General features: G+C 52.8%; 1 protein-coding gene across 10 annotated transcripts in view; it reads left to right on the top strand.

Moving 5' to 3' along the window:
• The window catches only part of PLA2G6 (phospholipase A2 group VI), a 51720-nt gene extending 35546 nt beyond the window's left edge, over positions 1-16174 (top strand). For 7 of the 10 annotated variants that reach the window (XM_027107617.1, XM_027107621.1, XM_027107622.1 and 4 more), the window contains 8 exons: positions 62-140; positions 2544-2707; positions 4441-4591; positions 12707-12843; positions 13215-13369; positions 14554-14721; positions 15253-15326; positions 15476-15620. In XM_027107617.1, the coding sequence (XP_026963418.1) occupies positions 62-140; positions 2544-2707; positions 4441-4591; positions 12707-12843; positions 13215-13369; positions 14554-14721; positions 15253-15326; positions 15476-15620 (1073 nt within the window). Of the gene's footprint in view, positions 1-61; positions 141-2543; positions 2708-4440; positions 4592-12706; positions 12844-13214; positions 13370-14553; positions 14722-15252; positions 15327-15432 lie in introns of those variants that run through there. The other 3 variants (XM_027107615.1, XM_027107616.1, XM_027107625.1) reach the window with 3 other exon arrangements.
• Positions 16175-16729: the final 555 nt, after the last annotated feature.

Genomic DNA, 16729 nt, shown 5'->3' with positions numbered 1-16729 from the left:
CATGGGGGGGCGGGGAGCGGCACGTGCCTGGCCCCAGCCCCCCCTGCCCTGTGCCTCACAGAACTGCAGGACCTCATGCACATCTCCCGGGCCCGGAAGCCGGCCTTCATCCTGAGCTCCATGAGGGACGAGAAGCGGACGTAAGTGTCGGGGGCAGGCTCATGGGCAGGGCCTCTGCCGGGTGCCATGCAGCAGGTGTGGGACTTTTTCTAGTCTGTCTCTGGCTCTGCAGGGTAGCTCGCACTCTCTGTAGTTCACAGCAAAGAGACTGAGTCTTTAGGGAGGCTGGGCCTGCTTCTCCGTCAATCACTGTGCCGGCTCCGGGCCACACAGTGGAGCTGGCTGCGGCCCTGTCCCTTCTCTCTCCGACCCTGTCATGGACTGTCGGGGGAGATGGCCCCGCTCTCCTCTGGAGGGAGCCCCCAGCTGCCCTGATGCTGACATTGCCTCCCTCCAAGAGCTAGTGGGTGGGTTGGTTCCCCAAGTATCTGCCGTATACCCAGGCCCATTCTAGGAGGCAGGCTGGGGTGATGGGCACAAAGGGAAGAAACCCAAGCCCTGTCCCTGAGGACAGTCCCTGGTGACAGTGGTTGTCAGAATCAGTGCCCACCAGCTCGAAGAGTTACCAGGACAAACGTGTTTCCTGTCAGCTGTGCTCTCTCCACCCTTCCCTGTAATGCTGGAGGTGGTTTATCAGTTCTCTGTTTTTTACTATCCTGTGTGCCTAACAGCCTTCCTAGGGAGGCATTAGTAACCTTGTTTTGCAAATGCAGAACTTGAGGTTAAGTGACTTGTTTAAGGTCAGAGCAGACTCAGCCCAGGGCTTCCGAGTCCATGCCCTTTCTGCTCCTGCAGGCTCTCTCCTGGCTGCACCCCTAGTGCCCTCCCCTGCAGGGAAAGCTCTCTTCTCCCAGAAGCAGCTCCCAGGACCAGGCAGCCACATCGGTGGCTGGGCCTCTCCTCGTCAGAAGGCTCGGCCTCCCCTTGCTGTAGCCCACTCGTTTCCTCGGCCACCCTGTGCCATGTGCCCTGAGGGTGCACCTGCCCTATTGGCCGTCTCCCCCCCTCCCTCCCACTGTGCCCCCCCTCCCACACACACCCCTGCGCAGGGGCCGAGCAGGGTACCAGAGGGAGGACTGACAGGTCCCCACCAGTAAGAGGAAGGAGGCGGCAGATTCTCCAGCAGGGCTGGGGAGTCTGCACAGCCTGAGCGCCCTCCCTAGAGGTGGGGCAGAGACAAGAGTCAGGATACCCCTGTGAGGACCTCCCCACGCAGGTGTGTGAGGACCTCCCCACGCAGGTCTCTGAGCCACACAGCTCAGCCCTGCTCCCTCCATTGTCAGCCCCACATCTTCAGAAAGGTCTCTTGCCTCTTTGCTCCAGCCTCCCTGGCCAGGGACCCTGCAGGCCTCCGGCGACAGCACCGCCTCCTCTGACACGCTCTGGGCTTGCTGCAGGGCTGGGCAGCTTGTCCAGGAAAAGACGAGGGACCCCGCAGGCGGGCGGCGCAGGCTCCTTCATCTACCAGCTGTGCGTCCGTGGGACGCCTCCCACCCGCAGAGCCGGGCCTTGCCCTCATGGGGGGAAGAAAGGCAGCAAACAAGTGACCAAAAGCAATTGCGGATGGAAGCGAGAAGGGCTCTGCACCACAGAAGTGGGTGGGGCAGGGGCGGGCTGAGCGGGAGCGTCCCAACGGCATCGGGCAGGCTTCTCTCAGTGGTGACATTTAAGCTGGGATAGAAAGAAGAGGAGGAGACCGGAAGGAAGGTTCCAGGTCTGAGCACAGAGGATAGAGGCCTTCTTCCCCAGGGCAGGGGCTGGGCGTGGCGGGCCGTAGGGAGACGGGTCAGGATGTGTTGGAGAGTGTGTGACCTGGGAGTCCACAGACCCCGGTCCAGATCCACCTGTGTGACTCCGAGCTTCGTGTCCTCACAGATATGCACAGGGTGACAGGGAGTATGCACCTGGAAGGGGTTTGGAGCATTTAAGTGAGTTCATGCTGGTGGAAGCTCCTTATGGCTCCTGACGCACAGACGGTCCTTCCCCCGTGCTGCTCCCACCTGACTGGAGGGGCCTGACCTTCTTGGACGCCTGTTCCTTGTGGCCGCGGGAGAGCAGCCCTTCCCCCAGCCTTGTTTAATTCAAACACTTTTATCAGGCACCTGCTTCGGGTCAGGTCCGGGACTGGGGATCTGGATCTGACCAAAACCAAGTGGCCTTGGGGAGCCCCTGTTCAAAGTGTGGGAGACAGACCCAGGCGTCTGCCGAGGTGGCACATGGCCAGGGTAGTCTTCCCTGCCCCCTGCTGCCCTCACCTTCCTGTGTCTGTCTCTCTATTGCACCTTTCGCCTCCTGAAGTCCTGTGTTTATTCCTGTACTGACTTCGCTACCGCCTCCCCAAAGCCCCGGTAGCACACGAGCTCTGCAGGGCTTGGTCTCCACGCGCTCAAGCGGCTACCACGGGGCAGGTGCTCAGGGACACGGCATGCAAAGTGCCGGCTGTAATGGGACCCTCTTCTCTCCCACTGCTGTCCCCACCACAGCCGCGACCACCTGCTCTGCCTGGACGGAGGGGGCGTGAAAGGCCTCGTCATCATCCAGCTCCTCATTGCCATTGAGAAGGCCTCGGGCGTCGCCACCAAGGACCTCTTTGACTGGGTGGCGGGGACCAGCACGGGGGGCATCCTGGCCCTGGCCATCCTGCACGGTGAGGGCAACCCCTGGGCTGCTGAGGCAGGACGGGTTGGGGCTGAGACCTGCCCTCAAATGGGGCTGAGTTTGTTCTCCGAGCTTTGCGGAGAACGTCATGGGGGAGGGGAGGGCCCATAGGCCCTTCGGGGGGTGGCTGGGGTGTTGGGGTCCGAGGCTGGAAGGAGGAAGGGCTGGGGGGTGGGCTAGGGTGATGCCCACCCAGCCACAGAGGACAGAACTGGTTTCACTCTCAGCGTTGGGAGCATTTTTATACCGGTTGCCATGCCCCTGCAAGGCAGACACAGAAGGGCCTCAGAACTGCTGGAAATGAGGAAAAGCATTCTGAGGGTGGGTGGAGTTGGTGGCCTCAGGAATGAGGAATGTGACTTGGTGGGGTCACAAATGCCAGGGCCCTAGTCTGCACACTTCATTTTACCCACACAGGGTAATGGAGGCCCTGGGGGGAGAGGTGACCCCAAGTCCCACGGCCCACTGGAGGGCTTGCTGGGGCTAGGAGTCCCAAGGACGCCCATCCCAGCACTCCCCAGCGACACAGAAAACCCACGCAGTTTGCTGTCACTACAACCTCCCAGAGGTGACGGGGCATTTTGCTTACCGGACAGACTGCCGGGTAGGCCTTGTCTCGGCTCGAGCAGCGTCTCCTTTATGGAGCTGTCTGGGCTGCGTGATGCTGCGTGTGGGGGGCCCCCTCCGACCGAGCTACCACCCGGCGGGAATTGTCTCAGAATCCCTGAGTGGGGATCCCTGCCTGGGTTGGGTTCCATGCCCTCCAACTCGTCCTGCAGATCTGAAGGCACCAGGAGAGGACTCTCCCCCTCCAGGACATCAAGGCCTTCGGGCCAGGCCTGTGCTGGGTGCTAGGCGGGCAGGGCTGAGTCAGGTGCACGCCCCACCTCAAGGAGCCCCGGGTCCCATGGGGGAGGCGTAGGCATCCGGGTGTTCCCAGTGTGAGGAGGCCATGGCCCAGCACCCAGGGTGTGTGTGGGAGGGACATGGGGCACAGCCAGCCCAGGAGGTGACCTAGAGCAGCGTCCCGTGGGGCCCTGGGAGGAGGAGGATTATGTCGGCAAAGCTGCTGGGACTTCTGTCCCCTGGCCTCTGGGGCCCCGTGTCCCCTCTCTGGTCTTCCCTGAGAGAAGGGCCAGCTCAGGGCTGGCTTCCGCCCGGCTGGGCATGAGATCTGGGCGTGGAGCAGAGTGGGCGGAGGTTCTAGTTTCTCCTCCAGAAAGGGTCACTTCCTTCTTCAGGGGACATTTATCCCCCATGCAGGGTCTTCAGGCGCCCGGGGGCTATGGAAGGGATCTGAGAAGCCCTCCCCTCCACAGCCCCCCGCTTGCACACCCCTGGGCCGACTGGGGCGTGCTGGGCAGCTTCTCCATACTGTGAGGTGCAGCCTGCCCCTTGGAAGCTGTCTGTTCTCGCGGGACAGGGCTGGTCTTTCTACTCCACGGCAAATGGGGTGGATCTAGATTTATAAGCTTTTACACGTTCAGGACCCCTTCTTTAAAGAAAACATGCAAATTACGAGTACAAGGTTAAGTGCCGAGCCTTGGAGCTGCTGAAGGGGGTTTCTGCCTGTGGGGGAAGTTGCGAGGATGGTCCCAGGAGCCCCAGCTTGGTTGGTGCTTTGGTAAATCTTCCCCCCCGCACCCCGCTGGTTCCTGTGCTCAGGCCCCCTGTCAGGGCAGCCCTCGCATCTCTCCCCACCTCCGACCCCCTTGTTCCTAGGCAAGTCCATGGCCTACATGCGTGGTGTGTACTTTCGCATGAAGGATGAGGTGTTCCAGGGCTCTCGGCCCTACGAGTCAGGACCCCTGGAGGAGTTCCTGAAGCGGGAGTTTGGAGAGCACACCAAGATGACGGATGTCAAGAAACCCAAGTAAGCCTCCTCCCCCTCCTTTTCGGGAGCACAGCGGCTTTGGCCCCAGCCATGCACCCTGTCAGCTCTTCCTTGGAGCAGAGGACTCCCTGCCCTGGTCTGATTAAAGCTGAATGGGGGGGGGGGGGCGGCTGGGGAACACAGGTGCAGAACACCCTCGACCCATGTCTGATGTTTTTCCACCCAGACAGCACATCCCTGGGTCAAAGGGGGTTGGTTCTCGTCCCTCACACACACACTTGCTGAGCACAGCTCTGCCCCCCGCACTGCCTGTGTGTGTGTGTGATGGGGTGATGCAACCATCAGGTGGGAAGGCTTACGATCTGGTTAGGAGATAAGTGACCTAAAAAAATGGCAGCCACACAAGGCAGCATGTGCTTATTAAGAGGTCCCAGAAGAACCTTCAGCACCACCACTTCTTTGTAGTATTTATTTCCCATCCTGGAATTACATTATTGTCTGCCTAATGCCTGGCTTGCCTGCCAGACTGTGAGCTCCGTGAAGCAGGAACGTGACTGCCTTGTTTTTCTGTTGCCCCGCCATCTAGCACAGTGCCTGCCCCAGAGCAGACCCCTGAAAAGTGTTCAGCAACTGACTATCCGTGGAAGCAAGGGGGAGAAAGGACTGAGAACAAGGTGGTCAGGGAGGGCTTCCTGGAGGAAGTGAGGTGTAAGCGAGCCCTGGAGAGTTGGGATGATTTCTTTTCATAGTAAAGCTTTTTTTTTTTTTCCATTTAATAATAACACATAGTCTTTTAAGAAAATTTGGAAGTTTTGGAAAGTAAAAAGAAGAGGAAAATATCCATGATTTATTAACCAAAAGTTAATGTTTTGAAAAACATTTTTTGTATATTTTATCCTAGACATTTTTTTTCTTTTCTGTGGTGAAATAGAACATACATTTAGAAAAGGACATTAAACAGTTCCATGAATAATTCTAAAGCAGACACCCAGATATGACCACCAGCCAAGTCCAAAAGCCCCTTGAGTGTGTGCCGGCCCCCGTCATAGCTCCTGCTTTCCTCCACCTCCCACGGAGGTAACCATTCTCCTGCAACCCGGATTTCCTGGACTTTCTGTCTGGTTTGGGCACCTGAATGCAGCCCTGAGCACGGTTCCGGTCCTGCCTGTCTCTGGGCTTGGACGGAATCCTTTTGTGTGTTATCCTTCCTTCTGTCAATGCCGCATTAGTCAGCATGGTCCCTACTGTTGGGTGAAGCTGTACTTCGTTCATTCTCACGGCTCATATGACTATGCCCCCAATGGCTTATTTCTCCAGATACCTTCAACGGGCACTTGGGTCGTTCCGTTTGGGCCTCTTGAGTCTGCAGTGGACATCTTGGGACTTATCAGAAGACCCCGTGGGGCACATGCGTAGGAGTAGAGCTGCCAAGTCTGCTTGGCCTCAACCCTTAGATTCTGCCCAGCTGTTTTCCAAAGTGGTGGTTTCTATTTCCACTCCCATTAGCCATGTTTGAGAGTTCCTGGCACTCTGCATTCTTGCTAACATTGGTTATTGTCAAACCAATTTAGCTTTATAACGTTTTTGTCTTTATAAATCTGGGGTGAAAGATACTGTCTCTGTTGATTGGAATTTTCATCTTCCTGATTACTAGTGAGGTTGAACACCTTTTCATATGTTTAGAGACCATCTGCATTTCCTCTTTTATAAAGTTCCTATTCAAGTGTTTTACCCATTTTGGGCACAATTGGGTTGTGTGTTGGGGGTTATGAGGCTTCTTAATTCTCTTTTTTATATTTTGAAAACTAGTCCTTTGATGGATTTCTTCTCCCACTCTAGGCTTGTCTTCACTCTCCTTATGGTGTTTTGTTGATGAGCAGATGTTCTTTTTTTTTTTTTTCCCGGTACACGGGCCTCTCACTGCTGTGGCCTCTCCCGTTGCGGAGCACAGGTTCCCGGACCGGGGCACGAACCCACGTCCCCTGCATCGGCAGGCGGACTCTCAACCACTGCGCCACCAGGGAAGCCCGAGCGGATGTTCTTAATGCAGCAGAATTTAGAAATGTTTTCCTTATTATGATTTGTGCTTCCGTAACTGGAGGCACAGAGCTGCTTTCCTGGGTCTCAGGTCGGGAAGCTCCCTCCATCTGCCTATCACGTTTAGGTCTTTTATCAACCTGGAGTTGATTTTTGTATCAGGAGAAATCCAATTTCCTGTTTTCCCCATGAATAACCAGTTTCCCCAGCCTCATCTGTTAAAAGTCTGTCTTTCCCTCCACATCGCAGCCCTTGCTTCCTAGTGGGTCCAGGGTCCTTCTTGGGTCTGTTTTTGACCACGGAGCCCTTATTCTGCAGTGTTCATAGCAAGTTTATAGCAGGGCTTCCCACCTTGTCCTTCTTCAGGACTATTGTTGGAGGCCCTTTAGAGAAGTAGTAAAGAGCATGTACCCTGAAGTTTCCTTTTCTCGAAAATGGGAATAATATACTGCCTGCTTCCTGGGGCTTACACGAGAAGTAAAAAAGTTGTGTTTATAAAGCACGTAAAAAGCACCTAGCACGTAGAAGTGCCGCATAAGATGTGGGTTACTTGTTGCTATTTGCGCTTCCATAGAGATTGTAGAATCAGGCTGTCAGATTCTACAGAAAAGCAAATCCTGTTGGGATTTTGGTTGTGATTGTATTGAATCTGCTGCTTTATTTTTTTCTTATTGAAGTATACTTGATTCACAATATTGTGTTTCTGGTGTACAGCAAAGTGATTCAGTTATACACACACACATGTATTCTTTTTCATACTCTTTTCCATTACGGTTGATTATAGGATATTGAATATAGTTCCTTGTGCTCTACAGTAGGACCTTGTTGTTTATCTATTATATATATAGGAGTTTTCTGTGAGCTTATTTAGGGGAGAATTGACATCTTAAAACACCAAGTCTTCCAATTAGGGAACATAGCAAAACATTCCATTTGTTGAAAGTTTGTCAGTACAGTTTGATAATTTTATCTATAGCAGTCTTACATACCTGTTATTTTTATTCTTTTTTTTTTTTTTTTTTTTTTGCTCTACACGGGCCTCTCACTGTTGTGGCCTCTCCCGCTGCGGAGCACAGGCTCCGGACGCGCAGGCTCAGCGGCCATGGCTCACGGGCCCAGCCGCTCCGCGGCATGTGGGATCTTCCCGGACCGGGGCACGAACCCGTGTCCCCTGCATCGGCAGGCGGACTCTCAACCGCTGCGCCACCAGGGAAGCCCTCTCAGAATACTTTTTGCCTTGACTTTGTCTGATATTAATATAGTTATCCTAGCCTTCACTGGTTATATCTGCATGTGGTGTGTCTGTGCTCGTGCTTTAATTCAGCCTTCTTGATCCCTATGTTTTACATGTCTCTCTTGTAAATAGCCTATAGTTGGACTTGTTCTTTATCTGATCTGTGCATTTAGTGTATTTATAGATTTTTATGGCATAGTAATATATTTAAGTTATTTAATTAGTTAAGTCTGTTTTAGCTGACTGGTTTGGTTATCAGAGCCTTCATATAGTTAATCTAATAGTTTATGTGGCTGGTCCATTTATACTTACATAATTACTCATATTTGGGGGACGACATATGCGATCCTATTTTGTTCCGTGTTTCTTGCCTTCTTTGGGATTTACTAAATAGTTTTAATCATTACATTCCAGCCCCAACCCAATAGTTTGAAATTTATGCACTCATTTCTGTTGTCTTTTTTTTTAGTGCATATTATAGAAGTCTAAATTTAACTGATACCATTATCCCCCCTCAGATAATCAAGGATTTTTTTTTTTAAAGAAAATTGCAGAAGAATTTGGACGGCACAAATCATTCTTTTTATTTTTTGAATTTTATTTTATTTATTTATACTGCAGGTTCTTATTAGTTATCCATTTTATACATATCAGTGATTGTCAATCCCAATCTCCCAGTTCATCCCACCACCACCCCCCACCCCCCGCTTTCCCCCCTTGGTGTACATACATTTGTTCTCTACATCTGTATCTATATTCTGCTTTGCAAACCGGTTCATCTGTACCATTTTTCTAGATTCCACATATATGCGTTAATATACGTTATTTGTTTTCCTCTTTCTGAGTTACTTCACTTGTATGACAGTCTCTAGGTCCATGCCATCTTATGGGAAAACCCAAACGAACTTTTTGGCCAACCCAATAATTACTTTTCTGAATTTTAAATCTATCTTGTTTTTTTAAAACCTCACAAGATATTGTTTTTTGAAGTTGATGTTTATTTATATTTATCTAGTGGTGAGCTGGGAAACCAGATCTCTAGGGGGATAAAATCCTGGTTTTTAGTGTTTGCCAATTCCCATGGCGTAAATACCCCCACCGTGGCTGATTTCAAGCTACCAACAGTTTAACAACCAGCTCATGAGATTTAGCAATAGGTTCTCACAAGCCAGTGTGAGCTGGCTCCAGCTCGTGCATGTGTGTGTGTGTATGAGTATGCGCGTGTGTGTGTGTGTGTATACATGTGTATCACTTCTTTGCTTTACAGTCTTTCCTGTGACCACCTTCCTCCTGCCTAAAGTACCTTCTTTTGCCTTTCCCATAGAGATGGTCTGCTGGTAGTGAATTCTCCACTAGCAGAGTTGTTTGAAAATAAGTTTATTTCACTCTCATCATTTGAAACTAGTTGTATCTCACCCTTATCAGTTGAACATTCTTTTATTTCTCTCTTATTCTTGTTGAGTATAGAACTCTAGGCTGGTGATTTTCTTGTAGAACAAGAAAGATATCATTCTATGCCTTTTAGCATCCATTGTTACACTTGCAGTCAATTTCAATTTAACTCTTACTCCTTTGAAAGTAAGTAGTCTTTTTTCCTCTGGCTGCTTTTATTTATGTGTTGGTTTATTTGTTTTTGGTGCTCTGCAGCTGCACTAAGATATATCTAGTTATGAATTCCTTCTAATTTATCCTGCATGGGATTTGTTGGCCTTCTTAAATCTTTGGATTCATGTCTTTCTTCAGTTCTGGAAGCCTGTGTCATTATCGGTTCAACCTTGCCTCTGCCTGATTTTCTCTTGCCTCTCCTTCTGGAACTCCGGTTGAAAATGTTAGAGCTTTTCTGTCTTTCATGTCTTTTAACTTCTCCTGTATATTCTTTCATTTTATCTCTCTGCATTGCATTCTGGATAATTTCTTCTTACCTATTTTCCAATTCACTAATTCTGTCTTTAACTTTATCTGATTTTCCATTTAACCTATTCATTGAGTTTTTATTTATTTATTTATTTAAATTTCTAGAAGTACTCTTTGTTTTTTTCTTCAGATCTTCTAGGTCATTACTTATAGTTTTCTATTCCCTGAAAATATTATCAAGCTTGTGTTTGATGTCTTTCAACATTGTAAGCATAGCTGGGTTTTTTTTTATATAATTTTATTTTATTTATTTATTTTTGGCTGCATTGGGTCTTCATTGCTGCACGTGGGTGTTCTCTAGTTGCTGCGAGCGGGGGCTACTCTTCGTTGCAGTGCATGGGCTTAATTGCTCCACAGCATGTGGGATCTTCCTGGACCAGGGCTCAAACCCGTGTCCCCTGCATTGGCAGGCGGATTCTTAACCACTGTGCCACCAGGGAAGTCCCAAGCATAGCTGTTTTACAGTCTTTGTTTGAGGATTCAAATAACTGCTGTCTATGTAGGTATGTGTTGTTTATGCTTATTTTTATTCATGGTGTTTTATTTCTTGACGTCCCCCCCCACCTTTTTTGGAACTGTGTAGTACTCCTTAGTGTTGAGAAATATGTGCAGATTCTGTGAAGCCTAGAGTGAGGGTATCTTCTCCAGAGTGTCTTATGTTGTATCCTCCAGGTACCCATGTACAGTAGCATCTAGGGTCACTGTAACTAAATTCTTGGCATGAAGGTTTTGGAACTTCCCCCCAGGTGATGAGAATTTAGACTACAGATCTGCAGGAGGGTTAGTTTGTGGTTATACATTTTCAGGGATTTTTTTTTTCTCCTTTCTTTGTTTAATGCCAGCCAACTTTACTCACAGCCTCCAGGCGTGGGACAGGGGCAGGTTTATTTCTGGTTTAACCCTTATCCAAGAGGGTAGCCCTTTGGGATTACAATCTAATGTGGGGAGGGTCTCCCATTAGATCCCTAACCTTCAGTGAACCCTGGGCTTTGACTTCTGTCCCTCTGGCCCCATGAGGCCATCAGCATGGAAGTTCAAATGGATAGTTTGGTGTCTGCCTTCAGGTCAGAGATGAGTCTGTGCTCCATTTACCTCTGTGAGTTCTTGCTTATCCTTAGAGTTTACCCTCATCTTTCCTTTCTATCTTATCAGATCTTCTGTGCTTTTTTTTTTGAATTTTATTTAATTTATTTTTTTATACAGCACGTTCTTATTAGTCATCAATTTTATACACATCAGTGTATACATGTCAATCCCAATCACCCAATCTTCTGTGCTTTTTAAAAAATTTTTTTTGCGGTACACGGGCCTCTCACTGCTGTGGCCTCTCCCGTTGCGGAGCACAGGCTCCGGACGCGCAGGCTCAGCGGCCATGGCTCACGGGCCCAGCCGCTCCACGGCATGTGGGATCTTCCCGGACCGGGGCACGAACCCGCGTCCCCTGCATCGGCAGGCAGACTTTCAACCACTGTGCCACCAGGGAAGCCCCTTCTGTGCTTTGAAGATCAAAAATAATTTTTTTTCCAGCATTTAGTTTTTTGTTCATTGAGAGGTATGTTCAAATAACCTTTCCACAAGATTCTTAGAGGTGGAAAACTAATCTTTTTTTCCCATGCATAGTTTTTGTTCCCTTTTCTTTATATTTTTCATTGTAACAAACACCTTTCTGTGTTAGTCTCAGCTCCTTGCTAGTGTAATTTGAAATGGCTGCAAAACATTCCATTGTTTAGGCACTCCCTCCTATTATTTCCATGTAGAGCATTCACTTTTCACTGTAATAAATTACACTGCATGAATAGCCTTAAACAAAAAGCTTTCATTGTAACCAAGATTATTCCCTTAGGCTGGACTTTCCAAAACGGAATTCCCAGATCAAAGAGCCAGGACAGGTCTTCCCTGGTAGCGTAGTGGTTAAGAATCTGCCTGCCAGTGCAGGGGACACGGGTTCGAGCCCTGGTCCAGGAAGATCGCACATGCCGCAGAGCGGCTGGGACTGTGCGCCACAACTACTGAGCCTGTGCTCTAGAGCCCACAAGCCACAACTACTGAACCCACGTGCCACAACTACTGAAGCCCGCGCGTGCCTAGAGCCCATGCTCCGGAACAAGAGAAGCCACCGCAATGAGAAGCCTGCGCACCTCAACGAAGAGTAGCCCCCACTCGCCGCAAATAGAGAAAGCCCTCATGCAGCAACAAAGACCCAACACAGCCAAAAATAAAGAAAGAAAATAAATTTTTTAAAAAAGAGCCAGGACATTTGTAAAGGTCTGAATACATATTAGTTTCCAAGGGGGCTGTGTCAGTCTACACTCCCCTCAGTATTTAAGGATGTCTGAGTCTCTTGAGACAGTTAGGAGTCTTCTTTAATAGGTTTTAGACTCACATGGTAGAACACTGATTAGGTATCAGAGATGACATGCGGAAAAGTCTCCCCCGACTCCTGTCCTGGAGCTGCAGCCCCCAAGCAGTCCCCTGTCCCAGAGGCAGCTCACTGTTGCCAGGTTCTGCACATGGGTCCTTCCAGAGTTACCCTCTGACCAAGCAAATAGGTACATAGGGTCTTTGGGGGTTTCTTTTTAAATAAATGGTGGCATATTATACACACTGTCCTGAACCTTGCTTTTTCCACTTAAATATAAATCTTGGCGCTCACCATCCATCAGTACGTGAAGCAATACCTCAGCCGTTCTCTAGCGACACAGACCCCGCGGCGCAGAGGAGCCACGGAGCATGAACCGTCCCACTGGTGGACATTAGTTGTTTCCAGTCGTTTGATTTAATGCCATTAATAGCCTAGTGTGTGCCTATCTCCCTGCACATGTGGGAGTGTCTTAGGATGGGTTCCCAGAAGTAGGAATGCTGAGTTTAAGAATTAGTGCGTCGGTGGTTTGGACAAAAATTGCCAAAGGTGGATTGTCCAGGGCGGATGGGTCAGTGGCTTCAGTGTCCTGCTCCTTGTTTCTCTCCAGGGTGATGCTGACAGGGACACTGTCCGACCGGCAGCCGGCTGAGCTCCACCTCTTCCGGAATTATGAGGCTCCGGAGTGTGTACGGGAGCCTCGTGTTGGCCAGAACGTTAACCTAAAGCCTCCACCTCAACCCTCAGGTTAAAACCATGTTTGGTGCATCTGTGGGAAGCGATTGGCCCGAGAGGCTGCAGGTTGGTGGGTGGGAGTCGCAAGCTTGCTGCCAGGCACCCCCAGCCCACCACCATCCCACCCATTGCCCTGGTCTTCCCTCCCAAGGGTATCAGCTGAGGGTCGGCAGAGCCAGGGAGCCATCAGGCCTCGGGCAGGCTGCACCCTGCCTTCCACTAGGATGGCGGGGCCAGACAGCATGGCCTGTCGGTCCTGCTTCTGAAGAGTCCCCAGCCTCACCCTCTTCCCACAGTGCCATGTGCACACACACACACACACACCCTTAGATCCGAAACGCACATCTCTTGTGCCACTGGGCCCCCTCCTCCCCCACCCGCAGAGCAGCTGGTGTGGCGGGCAGCCCGGAGCAGTGGGGCAGCCCCCACCTACTTCCGGCCCAACGGGCGCTTCCTGGATGGCGGGCTGCTGGCCAACAACCCCACGCTGGACGCCATGACGGAGATCCATGAGTACAACCAGGACTTGATCCGCAAGGTGAGAGCCACCTCGGGTTGGAGGGGCTGGAACTGACCGCCCACAGCGGCCTCTCCTGTTTCTGCAAACCTTGACTGTACTCTGGGCTGACTCCTGGGAGAGCAAATGGCTTTTCTTCATGCATTCATTCATTTGTGCACTTAACAGCAATTTTATGTCACACTCGAACCTGCCTGATTGGTGGTGTCTGCCCAAAGCACTGTGCTAAGAGGGATTCTGAGGCCCATTCCGGACTAGGTGGTGAAGGGTGTTATGATCAATTAACAGCATCTGCTGTTTGTGGGGAGGACAGCATGCATACCAGTATGTGCCAGTTTACAGGCCTAGCCACGCTGCCCGGCCTGAAGACACACGCTTGGGGAGCTCACATTCAGGGGAGACAGTCCACAAACAAGGACACATCCATCCGAGTGTTTTAGGTGCCGTGACAGAGAACTGTGCAGGGGCCCAGGATCATCACCCCTGCTGAGAGACATGAGGGCTCAGAAAGGGCTCACAGAGGAGGGGAGCCCATGCTGAGGCCTTTGGGGATGGGGCAGTGCAGAGTCAGTGACCGTGAGGAAGAGAAGCGGCCCTCAGCCCGAGGAGCTTCCTGCAGAGGTGGGCGAGGCCCACTCAGGTTAGGAGAAGCAGTGTGGTGTGGGGGCCTCTGGGTCTGGGGCCTGTCTCTGCCCGTGCTTCACTTCAACCACTGCCTAGGACTGTTGATAGTACCTGCCTGGGGACTGTCGTGAGGCTTCTGTGGCCTCTTATCTGTGAAGTATTCAGAACAGCGCCTGACCTTGAGTGTGCCGCATCCTTGTTGGCTGTAGCTGTCACTGCGGTCATCACCAAGCCCCTGGTGAAACCGCAGGTGGCAGGGAGGTGAGCGCTCTCTAGGGGCCAGATGTGGAAGGGCAGGCTTCCTGGAGGAAGAAGGAATCAGTGAGAGACTGTGGGATGGGGAAGGGTGCTCAAACATCACTCGTCTGAGTGCATGGGGAGCCTGGGTAGGTGGGTTGCCAAGGTCGCCCAGAAGATTGGCAGGAGAACTTGTTCTGAAGCAAAAGAGAGGCAGCACAGGCTGTGCTTCTGCCGCAGGAGGCCTGTACTCCTCTTCACAATCCCCCAGGGAGCCTCTCTCTTACCCCTGGGTGCCCCCGATCTGTGGGGCAGGCCTCCTCTCACCTGTCCTGTCCCAACAGGGTCAGGGCAACAAGGTGAAGAAACTCTCCGTTGTCGTCTCCTTGGGGACAGGGAGGTCCCCGCAGGTGCCTGTGACCTGTGTGGACGTCTTCCGTCCCAGCAGCCCCTGGGAACTGGCCAAGACTGTTTTTGGGGCCAAGGAACTGGGCAAGATGGTGGTGGAATGTGTGAGTATGGGCCCCTCCCCAGGCCCGCTTCCCTCGGGATCTCAGCCCCAGGATGAGGCTTCCCGTGGGACCCTGGGTGTCATGGGGATGGCAGGGCTCTGTTGACCCTCCTCAGCCAGCTCGGGGCAGGGGCGTTCCCCTTCCCCTGTAGCGTCTCAATGCTGGCAGGGACCTTCGGTGACCACCTCCAGTGGGATTTTCAAGCATTTTTAGCTGTGGATTTCTTCCTTCAAACACAGCCCATGTGGAAGCCCAGAATGTCAGATAGACAAAAGCTAAGGGGGCAGGGAGCTGGAGGCCTGTCCACTCAGCCCCTCCACGCTCACTGACCCTGAACGCTGCCGAGCCACCCGTCAAAGCCACAGGCCGTGCCCCTCAGCATGGCTGGGACGGTCACTGCAGCCCAGGAAGGGGGATTTGCCTTAGGTCACTCTGCTGATAGGGGCTAAGCCAACCTGGAACCTGGGGACCCCAGGCAGGGGCTGTGTGTGTGGTGTGCGCTGGGCGCTCACAGAGGCTGCTTCTCACCAGTGCACAGATCCGGACGGGCGGGCCGTGGACCGGGCCCGGGCCTGGTGCGAGATGGTTGGCATCCAGTACTTCAGGTGAGGGCTCTGCTGGCCCCAGTCCCCAGCCTGGACTTTCCCTTTCCCCAAGGAGGTGCTGTGTGTCCCGAGTCCGCGCCAGTCCTAGCCCTTGTCCCCTACCCAGGCCGAGTGTCCTGGGGGTGACCCCTCCTCCTTGATCCGGACAGACTGAGTCCCCAGCTGGGGACAGACATCATGCTGGACGAGGTCAATGACACGGTGCTGGTCAACGCCCTCTGGCAGACTGAGGTCTACATCTATGAGCACCGGGAGCAGTTCCAGGAGCTCATCCAGCTGCTGCTGTCCCCGTGAGGCCGCCGGGCCCCCAGCTGTCCCCAGGCCCAGCTGGGAGGCGGGGCAGAGCCAGGCCCAGGCGGCTCTGTGTCCACAGCCCCGGCCTAGCGGGGCACGGGGCTTCCTGCGTAAGGCTGGTCCTCAGGCCTCTCTCCCGCTCTGTCCCCGCCTGCTGGCTCTTTGTGTCTTTCCAGCTTAGGAAGCCTCAGGCCTCACTCAGGCTGCTCCCTGACCCCCAAGGTGGCTCAAACACTAAGGCCTCCCAGAGGGCCCCAGGTTCTTCCCGGGCCCCTGGAGCTGCAGAGACCCCTTCTACCCTCTGCCCTCTCCGCTGGGGGTGGAGCCAGAGAAGCGGGCCATCACCACGCCATCGGGAGGGAAAACCTAGGAGTGGGGTGTCCCATTCGACTTTGCCCCTCCGCGCACCCCAGCCGCCCGCCCACGAGCTCTCCTCAGCTCTCAAAGGTCGCTCCTGTGACTTAAGTTATTCTTCCCGACAGAAAGTGGTTTATGACTGGAGAGGGGCTCCAGGGACTGCCCCAAACTGTGAAATAAATGGTCCAATTCTGGTTTGCCTGTGTTGTGTGCACTGTGGTGTGAGTGCCCCCCACCCGCCAGCCCCCCTCAGCCTTGACCTTCAGCCTTGGCTGTCACCTGCCTGTGCCCACGCAGACGGATGGAAGCTCTGGTTCCCAGGCTCCGCGGGCCAGGGACACCTCTCCTCTTCAGGCCTCCCCAAATCAGGGCCTGAGGGTGTGCAGAGGCGGCCGCCAGGCCCACCTGCCCCACGGTGGAGGGCGAGGGAGAGCCCCACTTGCCAGAAGAGGGGATGAGACCCAGAGAGGGCAGGGGGCTCGGGCACCGTCACACAGCAAGCGACCAGGGCCAAAGCGTGCCCGCAGGTCTGTGCGACTCCAGGGTTTGTGCTGTCCCGTCTCTGGGTGGGCGGCAGTGGGCGGAGGAGCCTCAGCCCCTGGGCTGCAGGTCTGAGGGGCTCAGGGTAGAGAGGGGGCCTGAGAACAGTGACGAGCCATGGGTGACTTCCGCCTGAAGGGACGGACTTCCAGGGAGGGTCCGGGGGTGGTCACTGCACAGCTCGAGCCCAACAGGGTGGGCACTGTCCAGTG

This window comes from Aethalodelphis obliquidens, unplaced genomic scaffold, assembly GCF_003676395.1.
Source record: "Aethalodelphis obliquidens isolate GAN/ISIS:26980383/991018 unplaced genomic scaffold, ASM367639v1 scaffold8, whole genome shotgun sequence".
In the NCBI taxonomy this organism is placed as follows: Eukaryota; Metazoa; Chordata; class Mammalia; order Artiodactyla; family Delphinidae; genus Aethalodelphis; species Aethalodelphis obliquidens.
Note: the sequence above shows the minus strand (reverse complement) of the source record. Positions and strands in the feature narration are given on the sequence as shown.